General features: G+C 42.5%; 4 protein-coding genes across 4 annotated transcripts in view; 2 read left to right on the plus strand and 2 right to left on the minus strand.

Annotated features, from left to right (window-relative positions):
• The first annotated feature begins 904 nt into the window (after positions 1–904).
• On the plus strand, positions 905–9,793 carry dgcr8 (DGCR8 microprocessor complex subunit). Its single transcript, XM_079740701.1, has 14 exons — positions 905–1,018; positions 1,274–2,242; positions 2,954–3,119; positions 3,589–3,731; positions 4,350–4,812; positions 5,062–5,259; positions 5,648–5,749; positions 5,958–6,056; positions 6,333–6,415; positions 6,753–6,853; positions 7,062–7,168; positions 7,402–7,529; positions 7,689–7,802; positions 8,020–9,793. Exons 2-14 carry the CDS (start codon positions 1,547–1,549, stop codon positions 8,101–8,103), a joined length of 2,484 nt encoding a protein of 827 aa, XP_079596827.1. The 5' UTR covers positions 905–1,018; positions 1,274–1,546; the 3' UTR covers positions 8,104–9,793.
• Positions 9,794–9,982: 189 nt separating this feature from the next.
• trmt2a (tRNA methyltransferase 2 homolog A) lies at positions 9,983–16,005 on the minus strand. The gene is made up of 12 exons (XM_079740715.1): positions 15,963–16,005; positions 14,678–15,345; positions 14,225–14,333; positions 13,362–13,543; positions 12,835–12,949; positions 12,530–12,645; positions 11,946–12,057; positions 11,162–11,284; positions 10,992–11,067; positions 10,618–10,734; positions 10,380–10,476; positions 9,983–10,209 (listed from the first exon to the last, which is right to left on the minus strand). The coding sequence occupies exons 2-12, from the start codon at positions 15,307–15,309 to the stop codon at positions 10,035–10,037; spliced, it is 1,854 nt and encodes a 617-aa protein (XP_079596841.1). The 5' UTR covers positions 15,310–15,345; positions 15,963–16,005; the 3' UTR covers positions 9,983–10,034.
• A 538-nt stretch (positions 16,006–16,543) lies between these two features.
• On the plus strand, positions 16,544–22,572 carry ranbp1 (RAN binding protein 1). Its single transcript, XM_079740726.1, has 6 exons — positions 16,544–16,667; positions 18,027–18,157; positions 18,707–18,864; positions 19,189–19,317; positions 20,693–20,764; positions 21,422–22,572. The coding sequence occupies exons 1-6, from the start codon at positions 16,653–16,655 to the stop codon at positions 21,550–21,552; spliced, it is 636 nt and encodes a 211-aa protein (XP_079596852.1). The 5' UTR covers positions 16,544–16,652; the 3' UTR covers positions 21,553–22,572.
• Positions 22,573–25,644: 3,072 nt separating this feature from the next.
• Positions 25,645–26,948, minus strand: part of zdhhc8b (zDHHC palmitoyltransferase 8b) — a 45,282-nt gene continuing 43,978 nt past the window's right edge. The window contains exon 11 of the mRNA XM_079729546.1: positions 25,645–26,474. Within this exon, the coding sequence (XP_079585672.1) occupies positions 26,327–26,474 (148 nt within the window). The 3' untranslated portion in view covers positions 25,645–26,326. The remainder of the gene's footprint in view (positions 26,475–26,948) is intronic.

The raw sequence follows: 26,948 nt of genomic DNA on the forward strand, positions 1-26,948 counted from the left end.
TTACGGTATAGGCTGCAGTATGACCTTTACAGAATTTGAGGGGAAAAAAACGTTACATAAACAATAGGGGCCAAGCAGCTTCGCTGCTCGGACCCCTAATGAACAATCAGAAATACAGTGTAAGAATACAATGCTTTAGGTAAATCTTAAAATAAGTGGCTATCTAAGAAAATTAAGAGCATATATTGAGAGTAAAGATTATGGAGCCTTATGTAACCCAGTTTCTAAACCGAGGGGGTATGTCCCTCAGAGCCGTGTCTACTGGGGGCATATTACTGTGTTGGCAGCAGTGTTGGGCGTATATCCTGTGCACTTACTTTTTTGCTTATATATGACGTGTGCACTTACTTGGGAATCAATTTGCGTGCAGAAATGCGTTTGCATGCAGTCTCCTGGTTGGCGTGTTTATTCAAACACGAAATATTAAAACGGTTTAATTTCGCAATGATTGTTACCTATGTTTAGATTTGGATTGTTGAGAATGTATAGATTACTATTAGGCCTACTATAGATATAGATCATAAACATTTCGATTTGTGTAAGCTATAATTATGTGAATCTTAAGGTGTGGATATTTGATGTATGGGCAAAATACCGTGACCCATCCAGGGATGTACAGTATAATAATCATATCCATAAACTTGGTTCCTAATGGCGAAACTGCCACCCTTTGGAAATGTGTTGCATTGCACTCAAAACCACACGTCTCCCATTGGCCGAACGTAGTATGTCGTCATTTGTGATTGGCTCGATCTCTACAGCTGTATTTCCTGCCGGCAATTTCCTTCTCTGCTAATACGTTCCATTCAGTAAAACAGACAAACGTTGACCAATCAGAAATCGAAGATCCGGCGCGAGGGTGGGCCTTCCGTTTCGGTTTGCGTTAGTAGCACAACTGCAAGATGGCGGAGCTCGTCGTAAAGCAGAATGGCGATGCCTCTAGAATAAAATGATTTTATAAATGTATTTAAGTTAGTTAGAAAGTAAAGTGAATCCTCAACAATTGGATACAATTTTGGTGAGAATTTGACTATGGTTAATTTATCGTGTTATTTTATTGCATAGAGGTAACTGTTACGGTTAATTATTGTGAGTATTAGTGGGGCCTGTGTGTTGGCCACATTTAGCCTAATAACTACTAACCTTTTGCTCAAGCATATTTACCATCCCATCTGTAAGACCACGCACGGCCATACATTCCGTCCAATTTGTGTGTCGTTTTGCATGGGGGCCGCTGTTTTTGAATTGATTTAAATTGTATTCTCTTTTCTAGCTCTCAGCATTGGAGGATGATCAGTGCCTACTAGACCCCAACATTAAGCCGAATGCATTGTGATTTCCAATAATTGAGACAGTGATTCTGAAAGCTGTCTACATTAATGAAAAGAACAATGTAGTCAGCTTAGCATATTCAACACCGGTCGATACAGGGACGTCTCTGCATGTGTTCTGAAACCAATCTAGTGTAAACCAGCCTCCCAAGTCAGCCCGATTAAGAAACAATCTGCTTTTTGGTCGTAGCCTGTAGGTTCTAACTCAGAAAGAAATGGAGATAGATGATATTTTACCCCCCCTCCCCTTGGAGCCACCTGCCCTCCCTGACGAGGATAGAGCCCCTCCACCACCTCCCCTGCAAACGTCCAGTGACGCAGACGTAATGGACGTTAGCTCTGGTGGTGATGGATACACACACACCCCAGCAGGGCCCGGGGAAGACAAATGCCCTCATCAACAACCACATCAGCAGCAACTTCTGTCCAAAGGCTCTCTTACTTTTTGTAGCCAGCTCTCAGACGAGGCCAGCGCCAGCGGCAGCACATGCCCCAGAACAGCTAGGCACGCGCCACCGGTCACCAACTTCCTTCCCGACCTCAAGCTGCTCCGAGATGTTAAGATCAGGGTGAGCTTCACGGAGAGCAATAACAACAGCAGCAGCACTAGCAGTAGTAACAGTACTAGCAAGGACAGGAAGGTGCTATTCACAGGCCTGGAGACACCTGGCTCCTGCCCCATGAATGGTGAGTTGCATGACTCAAGGGAGGCAAGTTTAGGCAATGGGCGACAAGATGATGAAGGCGAGTTAGACCAGGAGAACAAGGTAGAGTTTGCGGTTCTCGACGAACTGGACGACTTCTGCGACAACTTCCTGGACCCGGACGAGCGTGAAGATATGGGCTTCACGTCTGATGTCATAGCTCAGCAGGACCACGGCGAGCAAGAGGCCCTGGGCTACTCCTACGAGGTTCGTGCCCTCATCTCGCTTGCTTGTGTTGGTATTGCATTTTGTCTGAGCTAGTCCCTTGTTGCCAGACTACAGAGTTTCTTCTTTGCTAATCTAGATAATCTGTTATAACAGCTTTGAAACCAACCCTTGATATTAAAGCTATCTAGCTTGCACCGTGAGAATCTTACACAGTGCCTCTTTGAACGTTGAACACGTTTTACACCAGTGTGTTTGGTTGTAAATATGATTACAGTGAAATGTGTCACTATTCTCTGTATAACATTACTCCTTACTCCTGACTTTGATTAAATGTGTGACTAGTGACTTCATCCATGAATCATGTTGCTGTTGCCTTTTGAACAGGACACATTATTTGTTTTCAGCCTTTATTGTGGTGATATTGATTTCATGATGGTTCCTTTTTTTTTTTAAATAAATATATTTTGCACTGCTGGATGGGTGGGTGGGGGTGTGTGAAGATATGACACCGTTATAAACGGGTTCTTTTTTTCGAATATTCATCATACATTGAATTTCTTCCCTTGTGTCCATCTATAGTGTTGCTTCTTGTGGTCATTTACACTAGGAAGTGAAGTTAATCAGTGGTTTCACCTTTCATTTTGATCAATTACAAAAATGCCTTGAGTGTTTTCTCATTGTCTATGTGTGTGTGTGTGTGGGAGCGCTCCCCCTGGTGTTACCCCTTCCCCTAACCTCGCTCTCTTTCAGGAGGAGTTTGACCAGGACGTGGATGCTCTGCTGGAGGAGGGCCTGCCCGTGGCCAAGAAGAGGCGCCTAGCCGAGGACAAGTTCGCCGGGGATAGCGACCATGCCTCGGACGGCGAGGAGGGCGGCGTCCAGCCCATGATGACCAAAATCAAGACCGTGCTCAAGAGTGAGTGGTCCACCTCACCTCTGGGCTCTGGGTTCTCCAGGGATCTCTGGAGCACCACCACTACCTTAGCTTTGAGTTCCAAGCTACCATGATGAACTCCACCCATAGCGAAGTCATCGATTTGTGTTGTAGTACTTTATGAATGGTTTTAATGGGATACTATTGAAATCCTCCCAAGTTGTGGTCTCTGGGACTCAAATGGTAAGGATGTTTTCTTTTATCTCTTATGTTTGCTAAGTTTTAACCGAACCATGGAGTGGATCCTCCTATAATACGTTAATTCGGGCTAGTGTGTATGACATTGTACGCACATTGTGTGTACGCACACGATCAAGGCAGTGTGGCTGTTTATCTTTGTATAACCTGAATCAACCCATTGTTTGATTCACAGTTGTGGTCCCCTATCCGTCACAGAAGCACCATAGACTGGTTGTAATGTGTGTGTTCTCCGCCCCCCCCCCCCCCTCAGGTCGGGGGCGACCTCCCACCGAGCCCCTTCCGGACGGCTGGATCATGACATTCCACAACTCGGGCATTCCAGTGTACCTGCACCGGGAGACCAGGGTGGTCACGTGGTCCCGGCCTTACTTCCTGGGCACCGGCAGCATCCGGGTAAGGTGGACCGGGGGGGGGCGGGGGCTGGGCGTCACGACTACTTACAATTACAATTAGGGCATTTAGCCGACGCTTTTATCCAAAGCGACTTACATTGGTTAATACACACATTGACACACCGACGGCAGAGTCAACCATGCAAGGCGACAGCCAGCTCGTCAGGAGCAGTTAGGGTTGAGTGTCGTGGATCGGACTGCCAACCTTTCGGTTACAAGACAACTGCTCTACCTCCTGAGCTAAGCCGACCCAGCCGAGTACTTCCTATGCAGGTCTCAATGGATACATTTTTTAAAACCGCAGAGAATTTGTCACGTTTTAAAAACCAAGTAGTAGTGATGTAGTAATATGAACTCTTATGTATGTGTGCCTTTCATGAAACCTACGGACACTTTCCTTAGTAAACGAGAGTAAAGTCCATAGGCATGCATTTAAAATACCTTCTTCAACTACGTCATTGGTACCACTTCATCCTAACCACCTTTTGTAACTAGTACTGATGTAGTTCTTTTAACTAGGGATGCTTTGATACTCTCCCTACGCATTGTAAGGAAGGTCCCATTTGCCCCCATTCAAGATCCCCCTCTTATCCTTCTCCCCCCCCCCCGGTCGGTGCAGAAACACGACCCCCCCACCAGCAGCATCCCCTGCCTGCACTACAAGAAGATGAAAATACATGAGGAGAAGGAGCTCAACGGCAGTGTGACGCCCGACGCAGAGGTGTCCCCCAACGCGGAGGTGTCCTCCAACGCGGAGGTGTCCCCCAACGCGGAGGTGTCCTCCAACGCGGAGGTGTCCTCCAACGCGGAGGTGTCCTCCCCCGCCATGGCCACCGACGAGGCCACGGATGACGCTGCTGCCGTCGTTAACAATGGCAGCGGCGTCGAGGCTATGGAGGAGCCGGACTTAACAGCCCAGGAGGACACGGGTCCGGATAGGCAGCAGGAGGAGGAAGGAGAACAGGTCAAGGTTGTCCCCATCGCCTTCCCGCGCCCCAAGGGGTTCCCGATGTTTGAGGGAGGCCAGGGGGCCCTGGGGCAGGTCACGGCCAAGGTGGAGGTGTGCAAGGACGAGTCGATAGGTACAACCCCTTCCCCTCTTTACTCGTGAGTGAATGAGTGTTCTGTGAGGATTCTGCTGTGGAGTAGTTCCTGCTAACGTTAGCATGAGACTATAGCCTGCTGTAATTTTGGTTTCAATGGACACCGGGTTTAGTAGACAATGGCGAACTGACCAGGGCGGTGAGACGTCTGCTCTTTTTAAAGTAAAACCGTTTTTGACGTTGAATTAATGGCCGGCTTGAATTTTCCCGTTCCACCCATGGTCTCAGGTCTGGAGGACTTCCGTGTTTACCTGGGGAAGTGCTTCGACTTCGAGCAGGTGACCGTGAAGAAGTTCCGCACCTGGGCCGAGCGGCGACAGTTCAACCGGGACATGAAGCGCAAGCAGGCAGAGTCGGAGAGGCCCATCCTCCCCGCCAACCAGAAGTTAATCACGCTGTCCGTACAGGACGCGCCCACCAAGAAAGGTACCATGCCCGGAGGGGTTCTCACCATTCATCTCGTTTTTTGAAAATGACAAACCATTGCAACCCAGAGAAAGATGTGTGTCAATACAGCTGTTTCTGAATTATCTTGAATGGGTAAACCAGATAAAACAAGTTTTAATGCTCACTGAACATGCAGACAATACTCTGTTCTTTGCTGTTCTCTCCAGTCTGGAACTTTTTGTGTCTGCTACATAAAGGTCGGAGTGTATCAACTACTTGCTTTTTCTGAAAGGCAGGTGCTGGTTTGTTCTGCGACACATGCATCATGTCTTTCTCTAACACGGTCTGCGTAGGCTGGTCCATTCACCATATTAACACTAATCTTTCTCTTTTTCTTTCTGGTTGAATGATTTCCTGGTTCCATCAGAGTTTGTGATCAACCCCAATGGTAAATCAGAGGTCTGCATTCTCCACGAGTACATGCAGCGTGTCCTCAAGGTCCGACCCGTTTACAACTTCTTTGAATGTGGTAAGTCTGCTCAGAGCACACACACGCACTCCTACACCATCACACACCTCTACAGACACACATGGGGTTCTTGTGTTAATAAGGGTAGATGCCAACAAGTAGCCCTAATGACTTTCAGACTTTCATAAAGTAAACATTAACCTTTTCATGTAAACCCATTGCATTTTGCTTCATACATGTTTTGACTGTTGTCATGTGTGACTCACAGAGAACCCAAGTGAACCCTTTGGCGCGTCGGTCATCATCGATGGAGTGACCTACGGCACCGGAACTGCAAGCAGTAAAAAACTTGCCAAGAATAAAGCTGGTGGGTTCCATTGTGAATTATGGCGTAGTGGGGCCAGTACATGGTGTACGTCAATTACGCATATCAACGTAATTCTGATCATATAATTCTCTTAAATAGAGTTTCTTATATATATTCTCACATACTTTTCTCTAGCCATTGTCTAATGGCGACCAGTTACTACACCATGGATCTACGCCTATGCAGAGAAACTTTTTCAAAGATGTTGGGAATCATTGAATCGAATGTCCATTGAAGTTATTTCCTTTTTAATAACTGCTTCCTGGGTAATTGCAGCTCGAGCCACACTGGAAATCCTCATCCCAGACTTTGTGAAACAGACCTCGGAGGAGAAGCCCGTCGAGGGGGATGAGCTGGAGGTAGGTCATCTTGGTTCTGAATGATGGTCAATTTAGATCATGTCGAGCTATAGCATTGATTTCCAGCCACAGGGTACCCCAATGTCTGCATTCTACCGGAATGTCCCGTCTACTTAGTGACATTCACTGTAAGTCCATTTGGATATAAATGTCTGCTGAATGATGGTAGATAGTTATGTTATTGCCAGAGTCACTGTAATCACCAGGGCAGTTGCCTCAGAACTAGACACTTTCTCGTTTTCTTTTGCTTTGTTTTTCTCAATTTGACTTGGCTTGCTCTCTCATTCCATTCCTCTGCGGTTGATGTTAAAGGAGTGCTATGTTTTGTTCCCCACAGTATTTTAATCATATTAGTATTGAAGACTCGCGGGTGTACGAGCTGACCAACAAAGCAGGTCTCCTCTCCCCGTATCAGATTCTACACGAGTGCCTTAAAAGGTATGTTTTTAGGTCGTGTTTTATATGCTTTTAAAGTGATCAAAAAAGTGATCAAAATCCCCTAAAAATCCATGTTTGCAAAACTGTGTGCTCAAGATGCAATAAGATTAGCTATAAAAAAAGTAACACATTGGTTGTTGGTGGAGAAGCAGATTTTCTTTTTATTGTTGCATTGGACACCGGTTGAATTGTCGTCTTGTTGCAACAGAAACCACGGGATGGGGGACACCAGCATCAAGTTTGAGGTGATCCCTGGGAAGAACCAGAAGAGCGAGTATGTGATGACCTGTGGGAAGCACACCGTGCGTGGCTGGTGTGAGTACACACGCTCACACTCACTCGCTCATTCGTAATGAAACCAGTATTGGATTAGTTTTTCATTTGGATTTCTCAGCTGTCCCTCAGACAAAGCCAGCCGTTTTTATTGCTACCTTTGGGCTCTGGGGCTCATTGAGTATCCGTCGTGATAAATCGTATCTATAACGTGTGAAAGTGTCGCTAAGGTGTGCTTAACCTCAGCGTGCACTTGTTGTGTGCCCTTCCTGCAGGTAAGAACAAGCGTGTAGGCAAGCAGCTGGCGTCCCAGAAGATCCTCCAGATGCTGCACCCCCACGTGAAGAACTGGGGCTCCCTACTCCGCATGTACGGCCGGGAGAGCAACAAGATGGTGAAGAAGGTACGGACGCACCACACGCCTCCTTAACAAAAAGCTATTTTTAACCTGTCTCCGTGCCATTTAAACCCACCCATTTAAAGTTCACGATGGCCTAATTAATTTTTTTGAATGACTCTTCCCTGATTTGTGTTCTGAATCCACATGTTTAATCCCTTCCAGGAGAATTCGGACAAGAGTGTGATTGAGCTCCAGCAGTATGCCAGAAAAAACAAGCCAAACCTTCACATCCTGAACAAACTGCAAGAAGAAATGACGAAGCTGGCCAAGGAGAGGGTAGGAAACGGCATTGCTCAATTTCAGAAGAACTGTATGACTTGCCGTCTGGAGGTCATATTAAATATCATCATGGGGATTTTTATTTCACATTCAATTTGGCGAACCACTCAGTGTCCAAGGAGGCACACCCGTATTGAACTTGTGTCTTATTTCTAGAGCTATCGCTTTCCGAAAATGTAATGGTTCTCATGACTCAATGTCCTTGTCTTTTCAGGAGGAGACCAGGAAGAAGCCCAAGATGACTATCATGGAGTCCGCCCAGCCAGGCAGCCAGCCCCTCTGCACAGTGGACGTCTGAGTCCAGCAAGCACTGAAGCCCGACACTGTAACACAAACATCCACACATACACACATCATCCTTCACCGTATTAGACCACGCCCCGGAGATACAATGGCAATGCCACCAAGCACCTGTGTAGCCGCTCCGCTTGTACCCACCTGCCGTATTTGTTAGTTTTTTCGTTGGTTACGTGGTCGCTGTGAAGGGTCACTTCCAGGGTCCTAGAGCAGGTGTCCTCTACCTCTCGATGCACGGCACCAACAGCACTTGACAAAATCATCATGGGACACGATGCAACGATGTTGTGCGTCCTCCCCTCAACGGCACAATTTGTTTGTGGTTTTCCGATCGGGAAGCGACGATCTACCGTGTATGGGTTGATTGTTGTTTTCTCCAGATGTTTTGAAAGGGATTGACACATTACACACTTGTATACTTCTACCGCGTGTTTTTAATAGGAAAAAAGTTAATGAAGTGTTTGTTTGGTATTTTTATGCTTGGTGTTTAGTATTTTAGGCCACTACGGATGTTTCTTTGTTTTTGTTTTGTGTTGCTCTTCTGAAGGTAAGGCAGTGGGTTCCACCATTAGATTTCGTTTTGCGGTGTGACCTATTCAACAAACTGCTTATGCACTCTTGGCCTCTCCAAAGGGCGTCTTAACATGCTGTTACGACAACAAGTGCTGCATTCGAACAGGCTGGGAGTATCAAGTTTTTCTTTGTGTTACGAGACTTGTTGCCTTTTGGAAACATATCAGCAGAGAGCCGTTGGCGCTGCTCCGTCAAGCTAGTGTCCTGATCTTCACACTAGCAGTGCAGAACCCGAAGCACAGGGCCAAAAAGTACTGTAAGGGGAGATGCACATGGTGTGAGTTCATTTTTAGGTTTTTCTTTAGGTGTTAGATTTAAACGTGCTTAGCTTTTTATGGCAAACAGCCAATGCCGTGTATTTGAACCATTTAGCTCGATGTGGTTGTTGCTTTGCGAACATTTGTTTTTTGTGCCCCTGTTGAATTAAGCTTCATGTTGCCTTAGTTGACTCATTTCATGAAGGGCTCTGAATGTGTAAATTGGACCTAAAAAGTAAAGCATTTATTTAGCCAATTTTATTGGCGAAGCCTATATTACAACAGAATAGAAATGCCTAAAGCATGTGCATATTTTTGATAATGGGTGGTCCATCATGCTCACATCAATCTGCCATAGTCATGTTGTGACTGATCACGTATCCTAGTCCGATTTTCACGATTTTTCTAAACAATTAGATAACTTACCTCCTACAGAAAGATTTATCAAAATAAACGGTACATACCAAAGCTTAAATAGTCTTCTCTTACAGAAACACTTAATGTTGCAAACTAAAGAGTATATTACCAGTGGTTTGCATAGATTCAAAAACTGCTGGAATAAACTGGAAAAACTGCTTTGTATTTGTGTTTAAGTAGTTGGCTTGTTCATTTATTTTCTTGAATGTTAATGGCATAGCGACATTTCGTGAACAAGGCTTTGCTGGTAGGAGTAGATGGCTTGAATGTGTGTGCTTTCCTCCCTTCCGTTCTGTCTTGCCAAGTGTTTGTGGAAAGAAGTTTACACTTGTTGCGATGGAGTTGTACCTCCAGATTGTCTGCTTGAGATGTCGCTGCCTAAATGAAGTAATGATTACAACTTGAGCGCTATGACTATAGTGGTATTCGATATGCAAATAAATTGTCTTGACTAACTTGTGGTTCTGTCTTTTAATCAACCAAACACCTTTGACAAAACCAGATTGTTTTTAATTAAAATAAAAAAACATTTCCAACAAACGTAAATTTCTTCCTCGAAACAAATAATGACGAACTAAGAAGTAGGAGTAGGTATGTGTCCTGCAAGTATCTATAGCTGTATGATTATAGTATTAGCAATGTGCATTTGTTGTCTAGCAAGCCGTATTGATGCCATCCACTTATGCTATTGGGCCAAGGCCTCTTCCTGCTTGTCTCCAGCATTCTGGGAGCTGTAGTCCAGCCTCTCCAGCAGCATAACCATCTCCATGTGGACGGTCTGAGGGAAGAGGTCCACGGCCATGCAACGTACGGGCCTGAAAGGTGCTCCGCGCACTCGGTTGGATGGTGCTCTGCACAGACTGGAGAAGCAGTGGTTATAATGGCATCCGTGTAGACATGTTTGCAAAAATGGATTCACAAAAGGTGTAATTGGACTACAGATAGTTCTGAGATTGGTTAAGAACCCTTTTTATGGAACCAGTTTTACATAATTTTTTTATAAATGGGACTGTGAGAGGGTCAAACTCACTCAATGAAGTTTGCCATGGCGGCCTTGGCATTGCAGGACACGTACACCAGCCTCTTGAGGTGTTCGGCTCTCCGGATGGCCAGCACAACTTTAGAGTCTTCAGAAAAATAAATAACATTACTAGTCTCGACCCAATAGGTGACAATTTGATCCACTTAAATAACCCACTAAAAATGAAATGAACATTTTTCATTAGGTGAAAAGGTATGTTTAAGTCGGTTAAACTGATGCCACATACGTAAGCCGGCTCTGGGCGGGTCAACGATGGCGGTAACGTTGGGCGACACCAGAGCATTGAGGATTTTGGGGAACAAGTCCTCTGCCTTTCCACAGTGGAACTCCACATTGGTCAGACCTGAGACACACAGAAACCAATCATCCAGTATTCAAAAAACAATCCTCATGTATCAAACGTTAGAGCTAAATTAAAGTATGCTTAATATGCTGCGTCGGTATCAATGAAAATATACAGCTCTGGCAAAAGGCTAACTACAAAACTAAAAAAAAAAATAACCTTGTGGTCATAAGGTATAGGAAAGGCTTGTAACACAAATAACCATAGCGTAAACCCCAACCACATTTGAAGCAATGTCTTCAAGCCCGTGTCCTTACCATTGAGCTTAGCATTGTGTTTAGCGTCATCCACAGCCTCTTTGCACATCTCGATACCAATCACCTTCTTGACCCTCTGGAGACGTTAAAGACATGATTCAAAGGTACACTGTTAAATCGTAGATCGTCCGTCCAGTGATTTGGTGTTAATGAACAATGTTAAAGGGTACCTTTGCTAGGGATAGGCCGATGGTCCCGGTGCCGCAGCAGACATCCAGCACTGTGCTGTCCTGGTCCAGCTGCGCCCACTCCCCCACTTTGGAGTAGAGCACCTCCGCCCCTGCTGTGTTAACCTGGCACACACACACACACACACACACCCTTACACACTACCTTACCTGGCCGGGCCCAACTTTAAAGGCTTTTTTTTTTCTCCTTTATTTCTTATTGATTTACATGTCGATTTATACAAAGCAACCAAAACATTTGGTATCATTAAAAGGTATCAGCGATGTTGGGTGACTTCACTTCTCTTGGTATTTGAAGCGAGGTCCCAAACAAACAGAGCCAGCTCACCCCTCCCTTCCGTGTTTCGTGCAGCCAGTAAAAATGATCATGAACACCCAACCCTTGTCGGTGATTGGTTTGAAGACTACATATTTTGGTTTTGCGTGGTTGGTAGTACCATTTGTTTTTGTGTACGATCTCGGAGCACAGGCTGCCGACAGCGACGCGTTTTTTTGGCGGCCTGCTTATTGGGCGGAGAGCTAGCGGATCGTGAGGAAAGATCAGATGAATGTGATCATTAATGTTTCGGCCTAGAATCGCTGAAACAACCTTTAATAAGCAGGGAGGAGTTACAGCTTCTTGCTCAGGGGTGCCTACAGGTAGAATGAACAATGGGTTTGATCTCTGAACATTTCGGCTGGGAGTCCAGCACCCCAGCGGCTACACAACCTTGCGTCAATGTGATGGAATGCATGTACGTGAACGTTTGTTGGTGTGGCGAGCTACCTGGAAGAAGGATTGAGGAGATATCCTGAACTTCAGCCCAAGGAGTTCTTCCTGGATGGAACTCTCCCCATCCACCAGCTCACAGGGGCTGTCCTCTGGTTTGGGGGAGCTCCTTTGACAGAGAAGGGGTCATGGGAGGCTGGATGATGAGAACTGAATGCCCCGATTGTGATCTTACATTTACATATTAATAAAAAAAGCTATCGGCCCGTGAAAATCAATACGCTGATAAAACAAACCATGTAAATGTTGTAATGTGTTTCTAAGATCTGTGAATGTGTGATGAAAATCTGAAAAGGGGAAATCTTAATCCTATGTGGAAATCTGATTTACACAGGTAGCCGATTAGTTTAATTATTAATCTGTTAAATTATTCTTTGTGCACTTTGTCGAGACTCTACGATGGAGATTACTACAAAAGCATCCCGATAGTAACAAAAGGGCAATGGACAACACACAAGGCCTGGCAATGTCTTAACAAGTAATGTCACAGCTTCCTTCCTTGCTTCAAGTAATTTACACACACTTATTTAATGACAAGTACTCATACAGTAATAATATTGGTACAGTGGTTTATTTCTGACCTTTGACCTTCTCTGACAAAGTAAAGGGAGGTCACTCCGCTGTCCGCCCCCTCTCCTTCTGTGAAGAACTTCTTCAATGAGTTTTTCAGGGTGTCCAGCTCCTCCTCGGGAAGTTTCTGTAGAAATCCACAAAGAGGGGAGAAAATTGAAAAAAAAACAGCTGCCAATATGGTTAAGCATCACATTTACTTGATCATTTAAAACCACGTCTAACTGAACAGACGAGACATCGTATTTCCACAAATCTCATATTTAAATTGATGGTTTTGCATTTGGTTTCTAAACCAAAGGGGTAGTCTGAGCACCTGTGGGTTGAAGTAGATCATGGCCATGGCCTGCTTGGTCCTGCTGGTGCGCACTGTGAGCTGCTTCCAGTGGCCGTCGTACGTCTCAGGACTGTACGTAGAGTACTCGGTGGTCCTGTGCGGGGAAAGCGGATCACGCATCAAAGCGTATGTTCGTAATCATGTTTTTTTTTTTTAAGATTTGCATTCAAGTCTGAACATAACAGAGCGGTGACATTCTTTTTATTATTGAGATCTATACTACTTTAGACACAAGTCCATTAGAACACACCATGTGTAGTGTAGCATGTGCGGACAATAATGTTTACCTTAGCTCTCGCTATGGTTTACTTTTACCTTTCTACTACTCATCATCATCCATTTTTTAATAGATTTCTGCATATTCTTATACCACTACGCTATTTTAATGTTATAACTGTCCTGTTCTTCTGTGGTGACACCAAAATTTCCCATCTTGGATTAATCCATTACTGATCCTATTTTAGTGATAGTAACAGAGGACAACATTGTGCGTAAACCATGGCTACCTGATGAACTTCTGGAAGGCAGCAACCACTCTCTTGGCCTCGGCAGAGACGTGGGTGGTCTCGGCTGGCCCCACCACGGCGCAGGAGCCCCCCTTGTACTTCCCCAGGCGGAACCCGACCGTCTTGTCCTCGCCGTCTGCGCCCATTGAGATCAGGAACTCGCACTTGTTTCTGTATTCCGTCTGCAAGCGCACAGAAAGCAGAACACGGCTTTGGATGGGATTGATGTGGGGATTGAGATGAAGAAGGGATTCATAGCGGAAATATACATAAATATGCAAGGGATTATGCTACAATAGTATGCTGTAGTGTAGTAGCACGCTGCGTCGCTGTAATAGTGCAGCGATGCCGGCCATCATTGCAAGAATGAACCGTGACCGACCCCTCCGCCTGGTGTTGGCGTACTGGGTCCCCCTGAAGGGGTATAATGACCGGCTCACTGTACGCTATCCCACGGATACTTACTAAAGACATCAATTATTTGACATGATGTCAAAAGGAAATGTGTTTTATGTATTTAAAACTAAATGTATTGCTGCCACTAAAAATATATATATATCTGGAAATAGTGATGAATGCCATGATTGAAGGATTCAGAATAGAGTATTCATCAACGCCATGTAAAAAATTTAATAATAACATATATAGCAGACAGAAAACGTTCAGAAACAATTAAAAATGATAATTTCCATAATTTTAATCCATATTAAATCAGGTTGCCCATTGGTGGACAGCATACACTGGGATTTGAACCCAGAAATGTTTGTCTGGGAGGGAAACCCCTTAACCACTACTCCACGATCTTATAATAAAAATGATCCAAGATACCTCTAAATGACTTGGTGCTCAGGTAGTGAACGTACCAGTGAAGGAGATGGTTGAATGTCTTCCAGTGGACAACACATGTTGTTATATTTTCCTTTTTGAGCAAAAAGCCAGGGCGCCATGGCTTTGTTGGTGTTGCCGATCTCTCTAAAAGAAACAAGAGCAAAGTTAACCCGATGACATCAGGAGCCATAACGCAAGAAGAAGTCTGACACTTTATCCTTCATTAAAATTCTAGTTAAGCTCCTGAATCGTCCAATGCTAGTTTCCAAATTAGTTTACAATTTCTATAACCACGATTAAACAACATGGCTTACGTTTGGTACTTTAAATGATCTTCTATGACCGTAACAAAAACCAAAAGCAGGCATCGAGTAAACTTCTTGCTCAAGGAAGCAAAGTCATTCGCAATCAAACCAAGAACTTTTAAAACTGGGACAATATCGTGTGCTAGTTTCTTTGTTTCCAAGCTACCACTCAGCAGCTCTTACTTGGCCAGCCTCTGCAAAACGCCCTCGACCTCCTGCTGTTTGCGCTGTAGCTGCTCCTCGTAGGGCACCTTCCACAAAGGAGTCACCACGTTGGCTATCTGGACACTGAAGGGCTCGCTGTCCTCCTCCACGTCCTGTCTCTTGGCGACTGGTCCACCTCTGGAGCTCTGCCCGCCCTCCTCTCCGTCGCCCTCCTCCTGTTGCTGCTTCCTCTTCCTTTGGATGGGGTCGGCCTTGGGCTTGGCCAGGCGGACACTGAGCACCTGGCCCTTCCAGAGCATGCCATGGACCATCTTCATGGCCTTGTCGCGCTCCTCCTCGTTCATGAAGGTGACGAAGGCGAACGTCTGCCTGCCAAACAGCTTGATCTTGTGCGGGCTGAGGCCGTGCCTTGACAGGAACTTCTTGAGGTCGTTGAAGCCCACAAACTTAGGCAGGTTCTGGATCTCCACCTTGTAGATCTCGGAGGTGAAGAGCTCATCTTTGATGTAGTTGTACAAGCTGGGTTCTGAGTCAGACTTGCCAACCTCTGCTAGTTTGGTCTCTGGGTTTTCAATGGTAGTCAGGGAGTCTTCTGTGGCGTCATCAGATGGTTCCATGATTTTTGGTGCTGCTGGTGGTGGCTCAACCATGGGGTGCTATCAACACTATATCACCGCTATTTGGATCTGTAAAGGGCAGAGTAGCCAGTTAGTCTCAGTTCTGATGTGTATCTTAACTGATTTTAAACCGTATAACTACGTTTTTAGATTTAGGGGTGGTGGCAATTACATCAGACTGTTTTATCCGAAGTGATCTGTATTGCCATAAGCGTGATATATAAAACAAATATACCACCATCATATCTCGTATATGACATCGCGAACTATAAATAACAGTGACGGAATTAATGAGATCGGGACGTATTAACCAAATCGATAACGTTGGAAAGTTGCATGCAATGATTCCCATCCCTAACGTTATATCAAAGACATAGAAACAAGAGACAGAAATCTTCGGAGGAAAATAGGGACACCTTTTTTTACTAAGTATTGTTTAGTTTATAGTTACAGGAGTGAAACAGCATTTTTTATTGGTCAGCTATGGTCTAGAAATAGAGGTAAGTACCTATATTCATGTAATTTACCTTAACAGTAAGCCCAATAACTACTAGACAAGTTCTGGCTAAAGTACATGTCTGTAGTTAACAAAAACTATTCAAATGATCTCAACAGACGGATTTCACGTGAGGAAGCATGCAAGCCTTCTGCAGAAGTGGTTTGATTTATAAACCCATGTTGCCTACCTTTTTAATAGCGACCAGCGGGCGCTGCCATGTTACTTTATCCACGTGCAGCAGTGGACGCTGACGCAGACGTGGATCTATCTTCTGTAACCACTCCCCTTTGTTGCCGTTTTCGCAAATAAAGAGAATAAATAAATAAAGACATACAGTTGTATAATCTTTGTCACAAATGTTGTAATAATTCAATAAAATAAACAATCGTGGCGGTGATTATATTGCAACACAAAAACATAGAAACATATATCATAATAAAATAAAAACACAAAAATATATAACAAATAACAAACAGGACACCAATAATTAATTATGATGTATTTAGAAATAAAAAACCCTTCGACTTTAAAATTCTGCTGGCATTATTTTTTACTTGCCACAAGTTAATATATTTACATAAATCAGCAAATAATGTTCATAAATAAGATCGATAAAGACATATTTAGAATCCATAATCCAGATTTCTTTTTAAAATATTAATGTTGTTTTAAATATCGAATATGTTTTATTTCATATACATTTTATTTAGTATAAACTATTATTGACTAAACTAATCGCGTGCCGGAATGTGGGCGCGGGCAAGCATAGGAAATTCGGCGCGCGAAACCGACAGCAGGAAGGAACACAGGACTCGACGGCGACGTAAGCACAGAGTCTATCTAACTTAATCCATAATCGACAAACATCTACATTAATATGGCAGATCCCAAGGTGAGTTTCCGTCTCCTAGATAGTGTTAAGTGTTATGGCAATATATACATTAGCATTTTTTATGGACAAAGGTGTGTTTAGCCTCGTTCGTCAAAGTTTGAAAGGGAGGCTACAACCAAAAATGCCGGCAAAGATTTGCCCTGTCGTAATAAACAACATAAATTGAATCATGTGGAAGGATTTAAAGCAGGACATCGTATTTCAAAGATGTATATATTATCGTTACGTGCCTAAATGCAGACTATTGAGAGGTTTGCCGCCCGGTATAGAGTTGGGCATCTTATAAATGAACACGGTAGACGGCATGCTTGCTATAGCCATTGAAGAGTTACCGTCTCCCGTTAAACGTCGAAAGGCGTAACATTAATGAGATGATCGACTGAGTTGATTCTATCCATGCTATGGTATGAGCATTTAACCGAAGTAATGCAGAAGTAAAGCTTGCCAGGTGCTTTGCCTTTGTCTCCTCACCCTGTTAGTAGTTGCTACATGGATTGCTAACGCTAGCTTAACTGGCTACTTTCCTCAAATGGATTCAGTCATGGTGAGCTAAGAATGAAGAGAGATGTGCCACCTACCTAAGTGGCATTTCAGTATAGCTGAAGTCAATATGACAATCTTGACAAATATGGCTAAGAAATGGTTGTCATAGGCAGGCTCGCTTAGTTGAAATGAATTGCAACACTTGCTACTAGATGGCTAATGCTAGCCGTGAGGGGCCTAATGGCATTTTGCTAGTATGCCACTGAAGTTGAAATAATCCATCGCAAGTTTGCAAAAACCTTTTATTTTAGACAAATAACCATCCTGGTACATCCCGTGGGGTTATCTAGATTGTGATTGGCCCGAATACGCAATTATAGGTAGCAAACAAGCGACATATTTACATCTACTCATTGCTCTAACGTTAGCGGATTCATAAGTATTTGGGGAAACTCGAAGCCCACCCTTTTGTTTCCAGTTAGCTCAAAGATGTTAACACAATTTCTCTACATTCACTGCAAGTGCAATTATTAATCAGATACATTAAACTGATCTCGCCCATAAAGACTGGAACCAACTAAGCCAATATATCGTTTTCTAAATAATTTATTTCCATACCATGCTATCAAATTTTTATTTCAGTTTTTTCAAGTGTATGCTTGTTGTGCATTTGCAATCGCAAAATCTTTCCGCACATGAAGTTGCTTGGCTCAGCAGCTGCAATGTTCAACAGGTTCCCATAACAAAAGCCCAAACTAACAAGCATGAGCTCTTAAATCCCTCCATTTGCCAGCGTTTAGATGACACGCCCTCTATTTAGACCAACGTTCCCAGACTTTTATGTACATGATCACATGATGATGATTATCTTTACAGGACGCACAAGAAGAACATGATCCGGACACTGCAGAAGACTCCAACCACGACCCCCAATTTGAGCCCATCGTCTCCCTCCCTGAGCAGGAGGTGAAGACACTAGAGGAGGATGAGGAGGAGCTTTTCAAAATGTAAGCATCCCCAAAAAATCCTTAACATACATACGTAGTCATTAAAAGTGTATCCAATAGCTAAACAGTTGGATATTCTTTGTCGCAGATCATTCCAATTTTAGAAGTGATCTGCTGATTACTAAAATGAGACATCAAGCATTGGTGGCAGGGGTTTATACCTATAACTCACCCAAACTTCTGAAAAATACGAAATCCAACTTTTCAGCTGTACTATATATAATATATTAGTACTAGTAGTCTTTTGATGTCAGAATTGTACATAATTGAGGACAAAATGGAATTTGGCATAATTCATAATCAATAAAGTAAGCATATGGCCTTACATATTATTCCGATTTTTTTTTATGCATAAAAAACAACTACTACTAGTTCATCCAAAGTGACAAGTGAGACTGCAAAAAAAGTTAAGTGCTGAATCAAAATTGGAGTAGCACTGCAAAGGCAGGTTTGTAAAGAACTAGACAAGAGCACAGACAATCAAATGCATGATCAGTGGAAGGAAACCATTCAAGCGTCTCTCTTGCATGTTTCCTTTTCTCCCTCTAGGCGGGCCAAGCTCTACCGCTTCTCCTCTGACAACGACCCCCCAGAGTGGAAAGAGAGGGGAACCGGGGATGTGAAGCTGTTGAAACACAAAGAGAAGGGCACCATTCGCTTGCTCATGAGGAGAGACCGGACCTTGAAGATCTGCGCAAATCACCAGAGTGAGCAATTCCATATTAAGAGCCCAAGTGGTCGCAGATGCTTGTTGTTGGTTTTGTGTGCTAACTATGAACAGAATAGGAGCCTCCATAATGGATTAATATAGACATAAATTCCTGTGCAACACTTAACCCATGTAAGACTAAATCAATTTCAAATTAGTCTATTAAGCTTTGGGTGGGTAGCTTTCTTTGTTGAGCACTTATCTTTCACTGTTACATTGGTACTCTCAGAAGGTAATCTATAATTGATAAAATATAATGGTTGCTGTACAACTCTTTGTAGCATGCTCAGCATTAACCAGTCCCCTCTCCTCTGCATCTCAGTTACTACGATGATGGAGCTGAAGCCCAACGCTGGCAGTGACAGGGCCTGGGTATGGAACACACTAGCAGATTTTGCAGACGAAAGCCCGAAGCCTGAACTTTTGGCGATACGTTTTCTCAATGCAGAAAGTGAGTATGGGTGCATTCTGGCTTTTTTCTATTTTTTATTTTCTCTGCTCCAAGTGCTGGTGTCTGGATTTAATTAAAAACCACAGAACGATTTATGGTCAAATTGGAAGATATAGCAATGGTAGCTAGTTGAATCTGTAGCCAACATGCTCGTTTTAACTGGCAAAATATTGGAGTAAATGTTGGCTAAGATTTTCTTTTTCAGATCAAAAATGCATTTTCAAACTATACAGATGAATAGTGCAGTTATAGTTGAACCTCCATCAAAGCTTAACATGCAGACAATACTCTGTTCTTTACTGTCACTCCAGTCTGGAACTTTTTATGTCTGCTACATTATCGTCAGAATATATCAACTACTGGCTTTTTCTAAAAAGCAGGTGCTGGTATGTTCTGCAACACAAAATCACACAGACCCCCCTCCTCATACCGGCCACAAGTTAGCATCTACTACTGTCTGAATAGTGCCCCAAAACGTGTAGTCGTGAAACTCAAGGCTCCGTTCGCTGGCTGCAAGCGAACGTCTCAGTTCTGCGGGTATTGGTCAGTCCCTCCAGAAAAAAGTGATTATGCGATCGCATAATTCAACGCATAATCAGCCAAAGTCTGCATATTCATGCGGGGGCCGCATTTTTTCAAATATGCCGCACTTTCACCGCATAACTTGCAGATCTCCGCGCAAAATATGCGGGGCTTGCATGATTTCATAATCCATTTTAGTTGCAAAAAAGTCACATATGTCTTAGCAGAAAGTTGAAAAATGTTGCGTTTACTTCACACAAGAGCAGCCATTTCCCCCTGTTGCCATGGTAACGTTATGAAGTTCTGTAATTACGCGACATGAATGTCTTCGAAAAGCTGTATTTTTCGCAAGTTCCCGCATTTTTTCGCAAGTTCCCGCAATTTCATCGCATAAAATTGCATAAATATGCCGCATTTTTCATCACATTTTTTAAGAAAACGTGTCGCATAATCAAGGATTTTTGGCTGCAACAATCACAAAAAAACGCCGCATTTTTCTGGAGGGACTGATTGGTGTTGTTGCTAATCCTTTTCCCTGTGTGATGTGGTTGTTATATTACACTGCAGTGTCAAAATTATATCTATGTAATCGTAAACAATAGTTGACCTCAGAACTGTTCTGCTGAAGGGAAACTGTGGTATAAGGTGCACTGTCTACCATGCAGCTGCAGCCCTCACTGTAGTTAAACAATAATGTATAAAAAAATAAATACAGATGGCTTTTATCTCTCAAATAAATTGTATTTTGAGGCAATAAGTCTCAGAATTCAGATATGTCCGCATAATGTTTCATTGTGCATCTTTAACTTCATCAACTCAAGTACATTTTGAGTAACCCTGATTCTTTTCTCAGATGCCCAGAAATTTAAGGTGAAGTTTGACGAGTGCAAGGAGGAGGTCAGGAAATCGACTGAGGAGGATTCAGGTATGTAACAAAAATATACAATGAGGTGGTTTGACTATAGCCCGGTAAACGGCTTGGTCTCTCACTAAGTCTCTACTGTCATAATGTATTGTTCCAGAGGCATCTCTACCAACATCGGTCGTAATGCAAGAAATTGGTAATACCAGTCAAACTGCAAAGATGCCGTTTGTGCACTTGTAGTGAGAGCCATCTTTGCTGCCATACCTGTAATGTTATATATAAGGGGTGTTGCCTGAAATCAATGAACATGCAGACAATACTCTGTTCTTTACTGTCACTCCAGTCTGGAACTTTTTGTGTCTGCTAGATAAATGTCAGAATATATCAGCTACTGGCTTTTTCTGAAAAGCTCGATCGACTATGTTCTGCAACATGTTTCTGAAGTCATTCCCTACCGCAGTCTACATAGGTTGGGCAAGACATTTCTCTCACAAAATACCATTTCTAAAGAATGCATTCAATGATAGCATTACATAATGGACGATGCAAGCTTGCGAGTGCGATAAACTACAAGCCAAGGTTCTGGGTTCTATCCCCAATGTCCACAGCTTACCTGAAGGCTTCCTTGAGCAAGATGCTCAGCCCTACTTAGAATTTCATGTCTCCAAAATTCAACATCACAACCAATCACAATTTTCTGATCCTTCTCTACCACAGATGATGAGACCACAAAGAAAGTGGCAGAGAAACTGGAGGAGCTCTCTGTAAAGGAAGACAAGACGGTGGAGGAGAAGGACAAAGTAGAGGAGGAGAAGAAGGAAGATGTGAAGGCGGAGGAGAAGAAATGAGAGAAATACGAACTTGCTTTGCTGATCCTATTTTTCAGTTTCCCCCCACCCCCTTTTTTCTACAATAGACTGTATTGAACTGAATTTGGACACTTGCATTTTTGAATTATTTTTAAGTGGGTTTTTTTCCTCCTTCTCTGGGCCTCCTAAAATGGAGGTCGAAGCGACTCATCCCAAAACTAAAAGCGGCAAAATGTAATCATCTCTTTTGCTCCCAGTTCAGTTTTTCTTGCACCATGGAACGTTTCCATCTTCCATTCTATTCATCACCAATGATCTCTTCAGACAAACTGATTTGAGGCTTGTGATGTCTAGTATTCCCACATTGGGGTATCGTTTTTTTTTGTTTTAATTTTGTCATTCGGAAGCAGATAGATTTTGCAGGAAGAGAGGTTGACGGCCTGCTCCGTTGGAAGAGGTGGAAACGGACGTGGATCGTGTCTGTCTGAAGCTCCACCGTTTAGCCAACAGAATTGCCTTGTAGGAAGTCTGTATCGTCCTAGGGTTAGCCTACGTCAGTGGGTTACTCTGGATAGAACAGAAAGGATCCACTCCCAAGGGTTGAGATTCAGGATGTATGCTGTGAAATGCAGTCCCTCCACTGATATGGTTGACCAGTTTATTACACAAAACTTAATCGCACGCCTAATTAATTTGTTACATTTACAGAATCAAAAGCCAACGGTTAATCAGATTATGATTTTGTCTGCTGAACATCCTAAGTGGGGGCCAGTAGTCTGTGTGTAGTCCATAACATTCCCTCAGATTTAAAGCATGTAGATTATGTAAAATAGAAGAGTGGGACTATGCCCTATCAGATGTGTGTGCTCATTACCATATCAATAACCTGGTAATTGTGTTTATTTTTTATTTTTTTTATTACACCCCTTGCCTCGAAGTGCATCTAATTGCCAGTGCATCTGTAAATACCTGTGTATATGGATGGAATGTTGCTGTTCAGTTGCACTCAAATGGTTTGAAATATTTCCTCCACCTTCAAATAAAATCTCTAAGACCATGCTTGCTGTAGTGAAAATCTCCCACCATCTTAAGTACTGAGAGGTTGTAATGTAAGATTACATGGATGTATGGTTATTAAAACTGTTTAAAAACCATTAAGTCTACTTGAAGAGTACCCAACTGTGTTTGATATCTTGATTTTTGGGTACAGCGTCAGTAACTCAATTGGCCTTTTAATCTTCACCTCTAGCTGTTTTATTTCATGATTTTCTTTTGGTAAATTATGAACTCTGTCTCAGATTTTCTTGATGTTTTGGTTATGGCTGCAGAAGTGAAACACTATATAACAGTCCACTGTTTGGAGCGACATTAATATGGTCTAAAAATAACCCATGGGTGGGAATTAAGCTTTATCTAAATCATTTCTTCGGGGGAATTTTGGATGTAATTGATCAAAAAGCAAGGCTGCAGTATGTTAGAGTAGATATGAGAAATTAGTCCGTAAGGCATTGGAGTTATCAGCAGATATGTGGCTTCACCAATTTGTTTGTGGTTTTATTGAATAAGGCTCATGCACAACTTAAATTGTATGGGGCACATTTTAATTTATATTACATGTACTTGAAATATACAACTTCAAGTCACAAGTGTGCGCCTACATTTTTTGCTGCTTAAGTTAATTAAAGATATCAGCATCAAAAAGACAATTATAACAAAAAAAAGGAGTTCATTCCTAAACGCCTGATAAATAAAGCAGTTGAGCTGCATCAACAACATTGAGGGTGTGGTTAACTGAAAATACTGCCACTTTTGCCAATGTATGATAATACTCAATTGTGTTTGTCTCATTATTGAGCTGATTAGAGCTACAATAATAATACTAATCAATGAATGGGGAATATTTTATTAAGACTTTAGAATTCATAATAAACACCTTGTAAGTTGCTGAGTGCGGGGTTTTTTTCTATTAATAGAAAAAAAAAAATTCATAAGTTTGAATGTATAAATACCCCTTTCAATAAAAAGTTAGAAGCCACTTAGCCGCCACTGCCCTATTGGCTTAAAATTTTCTTCGAGCAATTTGATTAGCTTAAAAAACGATTTTATCGAGCGATCTGATTGGCTTAAATATTTATTTTTGTGCGATCTGATTTGCCTTAAAAATATTATATCCAAGCGATCTGATTAGCTTAAAAATAAATATTTTTTAGAGCGATCTGAATGGTTCAAAATATATATATTCTCGAGCGATCTCATTGCCTTAAAAATGTTTTTTTTCAAGCGATCTGATGAGCTGAAAAAATAAATATTATTTTAAGCGATTTGATTGGCTTTAAAATAAATATTTTTTCGAGCAATCTGATTAGCTTAAAAACAATATCATTCGAGTGATCTGATTGGCTTTCAAATATATATCTTTTTGAGGATCTGATTGGCTTAAAAAAAACAAATTCGAGCGAACTGACTGGCTTAAAAATAAATATTATTTTGCGAGCAATCTGATTTGTTTAAAAAAATATCTTTTTGCGAGTAATCTTTTTTGCTTAAAAAAAAATCGGAGCAATCCGATCAGCTTAAAAATATATATTATTTCGAGCTATCTGATTGGCTTAAAAATATATATTTCTTTAGCTATCTGCTTGCAGTACTTGCAACTGCTTGCAGGACCAAATTACAGACCTAATAACTTCCTCTAATATGCTGGCATAATCTTTAAATGTTCTTTGAAAGCTTGCGTCCAGTAGATATCAATGGCTATGGTTACTTTGGATTAAGGTTTCTGTCATAAAACAAAAAGACAACACAGAGAGAAAACTTTCAAGCAGGATTTAATCAGTTGTTTTTTTCTTCTGACAAAGAGAAAAATAAAATAAAATATGTACCTATCAAATCCTTTATACCTTCAGCTTCACAGCAAGATCCCATTTTGGCAATCCCTTAAGGGGTCGGGGCTTGTAACACCATTTTTTCGCTGTACCAGACAGCCACTGTAAGTTAAAGTTAAACTTAGATTCAGCAGGCCACGCCTCCTAAGGTGAGAGGTCCTGGGAGGAGGAGCCACTCTTGGCACTGAAATCTCAAGGCAGCTTCATTATTGAAAATAGTTAACATCTAAACTGGACATTACCTCTCTGTGAATACATTTCTTCATTATACAACTATATTTTACACTGCAAGATACAACAAGCTTTATATATATGTATATACATAAATACGTATATATGTATATATTTATGTATAAACATATACATATATATGTATACGTATATATGTTTTTATTTATATGTGATTTTATCTTTTCATTTAGTAACTTGTATATTCGATGAAGTTATAAATTATCAAAATAAAATTGTCCACTCAAAATAAGAACAGCCAATCCAAGCTTTAGTATCTGTATAAAAGATGTATCAAACATATTTGAGGTTGGCTATATAAAAAAAGTAAATACACCAAATAAAACTACAAAATAATTAATGGCTAACCACCTTCATTTAAATGTAATGAAAATGGCTTCTCTCTCTCTTGCTTTCTCTACACTATTCTTACTCCTATGTTTTTTTTAACAGAAACTCAATGGCACTCCACAGAAGTTTCTAGAAAAAGGGACTGAGTGGTGTCACTAGAAAAGCTGCCCTCATGTTGTGTGAGGATGGAAAGACCCTTCATCCACGAGGTATTCAGATGATCTTGGACTAAAACTGAGCACTTGTATGGCTAATGGTGAAATCAAGTCAAAATCTATCACTAAAGAACGTACTATAAGTTCAGCTTCCACCATCGACGCACAGGAAAATATACAAGCACCACTGTCTTTTAAACTGGTCGCAGGCCTCGAAGCTCTGCAGCCCTTGAAGTCGTAGCTATGTTTGTGGTTTTCATACTACTGCCTTTACTGCTGAAAAAATAAACTTTTAACACTCACTGCAGATTGTAGAAAGTTGGTAAGGGAATTTCTAGTGATTATAGTCCACAACGAAACATATCTTTCGTCAGCTATGGACATTGTAATTGTTTCCTGTAAGATCAAGCATTAAACATGATTGTTAGATGATTTTCAATTCCTGGCATGGAAGTAAAGCCTTTTTAGTTGAATTCCCTTCCCCCCCCGCCCCCAAGCTTCCTGTGTGAATATCCTGTCTACTGGGTGCTGAATTAACACTCAACGGTTCTACGGCCTCTAAAATCCAATGTGTAAAGGAATGATTGGAACAGGGGTTTTATGTGAAGCACCAATGACTTTTTGAGGTCAGTTCATTTGATAGAAGACCATTCGTCTTCACACAGATGAGATGAATGATCCATGTTAAGATAACATGGTGTGTGTGTGTGTGTGTGTGTGTGTGTGTGTGTGTGTGTGTGTGTGTGTGTGTGTGTGTGTGTGTGTGTGTGTGTGTGTGTGTGTGTGTGTCTGTGTGTGTGTGCGCGCGCGTGCTCAGATTTGAACTTGGTATCAAACCCCAGGCCGGTGACGGGATGTAAGGGCAACAGAGTTGGATGCTCAAGTTAAGGAGCCACAAAACAGAAGGACACAGTAGTCCATACAGCACACAGCAGTACTCATGAACAATCCCATGCCCTTGCAGTACAAACGCAACCAAGCAATTTGCTAGAGCCGAGCAGCAGAGGTCCTCTGATCTGATGAAACCTCAGAGCCAGTCCTACAATTGGTTGATCTCGAGAAGTTCAAAAAGGGACCACCAGATGTGGATCTGCCCTGGTTGTGTGTGTGCGTGTGTTTGTGTGTGTTTTTGTGTGTATGTAAGGCAGTCGAGTTGCCTTATGGAAACTAAATGTTGGGAGGGGCCTCCGGCGGTCACACTGAAATCTCGTAGGTCGTTCCGCCGACCCCGGTGACCTTTCGGACCCCCTTGTGTGCGTGGCGACCGGGACTCGGGGGAGGGGGCTGGGAGATGGCGTGGCAGTCCATTTGGCCGTTCATCTTGCCCTGCATCATGGCCTCCCTGGATCAGGGAGAGAAAGGGGAGAGAGTGGGTTGCAAAGCGGAGCCAGCGAGCAGCGAATGGAGTTGTCCCACACGGCGTTCCACCAAGCCTCGTCCAACCGGTGGGTTGACAAACGGATAGCTGCAGATCTGGAGTGGTGGTCGCATACGTTGCATGCGTCGCATGCGTGTTAGTGACCCAGCTGTCAGCACAGGCTGCGGTTGTTGTACGTGCGTGACAGGAAGGGGAGAAAGAAACGCAACGGTAAAGTAGAACGTAGAGACAATGAAAGTTATGGAAGTACATGAGGAAAAAGGGAAAAAAGGCCAACTTAGGTTATGGAGGTGACAGTTGGTGTAACAATGGATACCCATCATCTATCAAAGATATGATGGATGATATGAGAGATGTTATGACAGATGTGAAATGAATAAAGAAAAAACATGCAAAAGGAAACATGGAACCCAACAACTTTATTCAATAGACAGAACA

The sequence above is a fragment of the Pollachius pollachius genome (genome assembly GCF_949987615.1).
Source record: "Pollachius pollachius genome assembly, chromosome: 1".
NCBI lineage: Eukaryota > Metazoa > Chordata > Actinopteri > Gadiformes > Gadidae > Pollachius > Pollachius pollachius.

Excerpts from the sequence above, each read along its gene's own strand:
- dgcr8 (XM_079740701.1), top strand. The coding sequence starts at position 1,547 with ATGGAGATAGATGATATTTTACCCCCCCTCCCCTTGGAGCCACCTGCC. Across the intron at positions 6,854-7,061 it reads CTACACGAGTGCCTTAAAAG|AAACCACGGGATGGGGGACA; the intron begins GTATGTTTTTAG and ends TTGTTGCAACAG. Across the intron at positions 7,169-7,401 it reads GCACACCGTGCGTGGCTGGT|GTAAGAACAAGCGTGTAGGC; the intron begins GTGAGTACACAC and ends CCCTTCCTGCAG.
- trmt2a (XM_079740715.1), bottom strand. The coding sequence starts at position 15,309 with ATGGTTGAGCCACCACCAGCAGCACCAAAAATCATGGAACCATCTGAT. Across the intron at positions 13,544-14,224 it reads TTCAACCATCTCCTTCACTG|ACGGAATACAGAAACAAGTG; the intron begins GTACGTTCACTA and ends GTGCGCTTGCAG. Across the intron at positions 10,210-10,379 it reads GCCATGGCAAACTTCATTGA|TCTGTGCAGAGCACCATCCA; the intron begins GTGAGTTTGACC and ends CTGCTTCTCCAG.
- ranbp1 (XM_079740726.1), top strand. Across the intron at positions 18,158-18,706 it reads GAGGAGGAGCTTTTCAAAAT|GCGGGCCAAGCTCTACCGCT; the intron begins GTAAGCATCCCC and ends TTCTCCCTCTAG. Across the intron at positions 18,865-19,188 it reads GATCTGCGCAAATCACCAGA|TTACTACGATGATGGAGCTG; the intron begins GTGAGCAATTCC and ends TCTGCATCTCAG.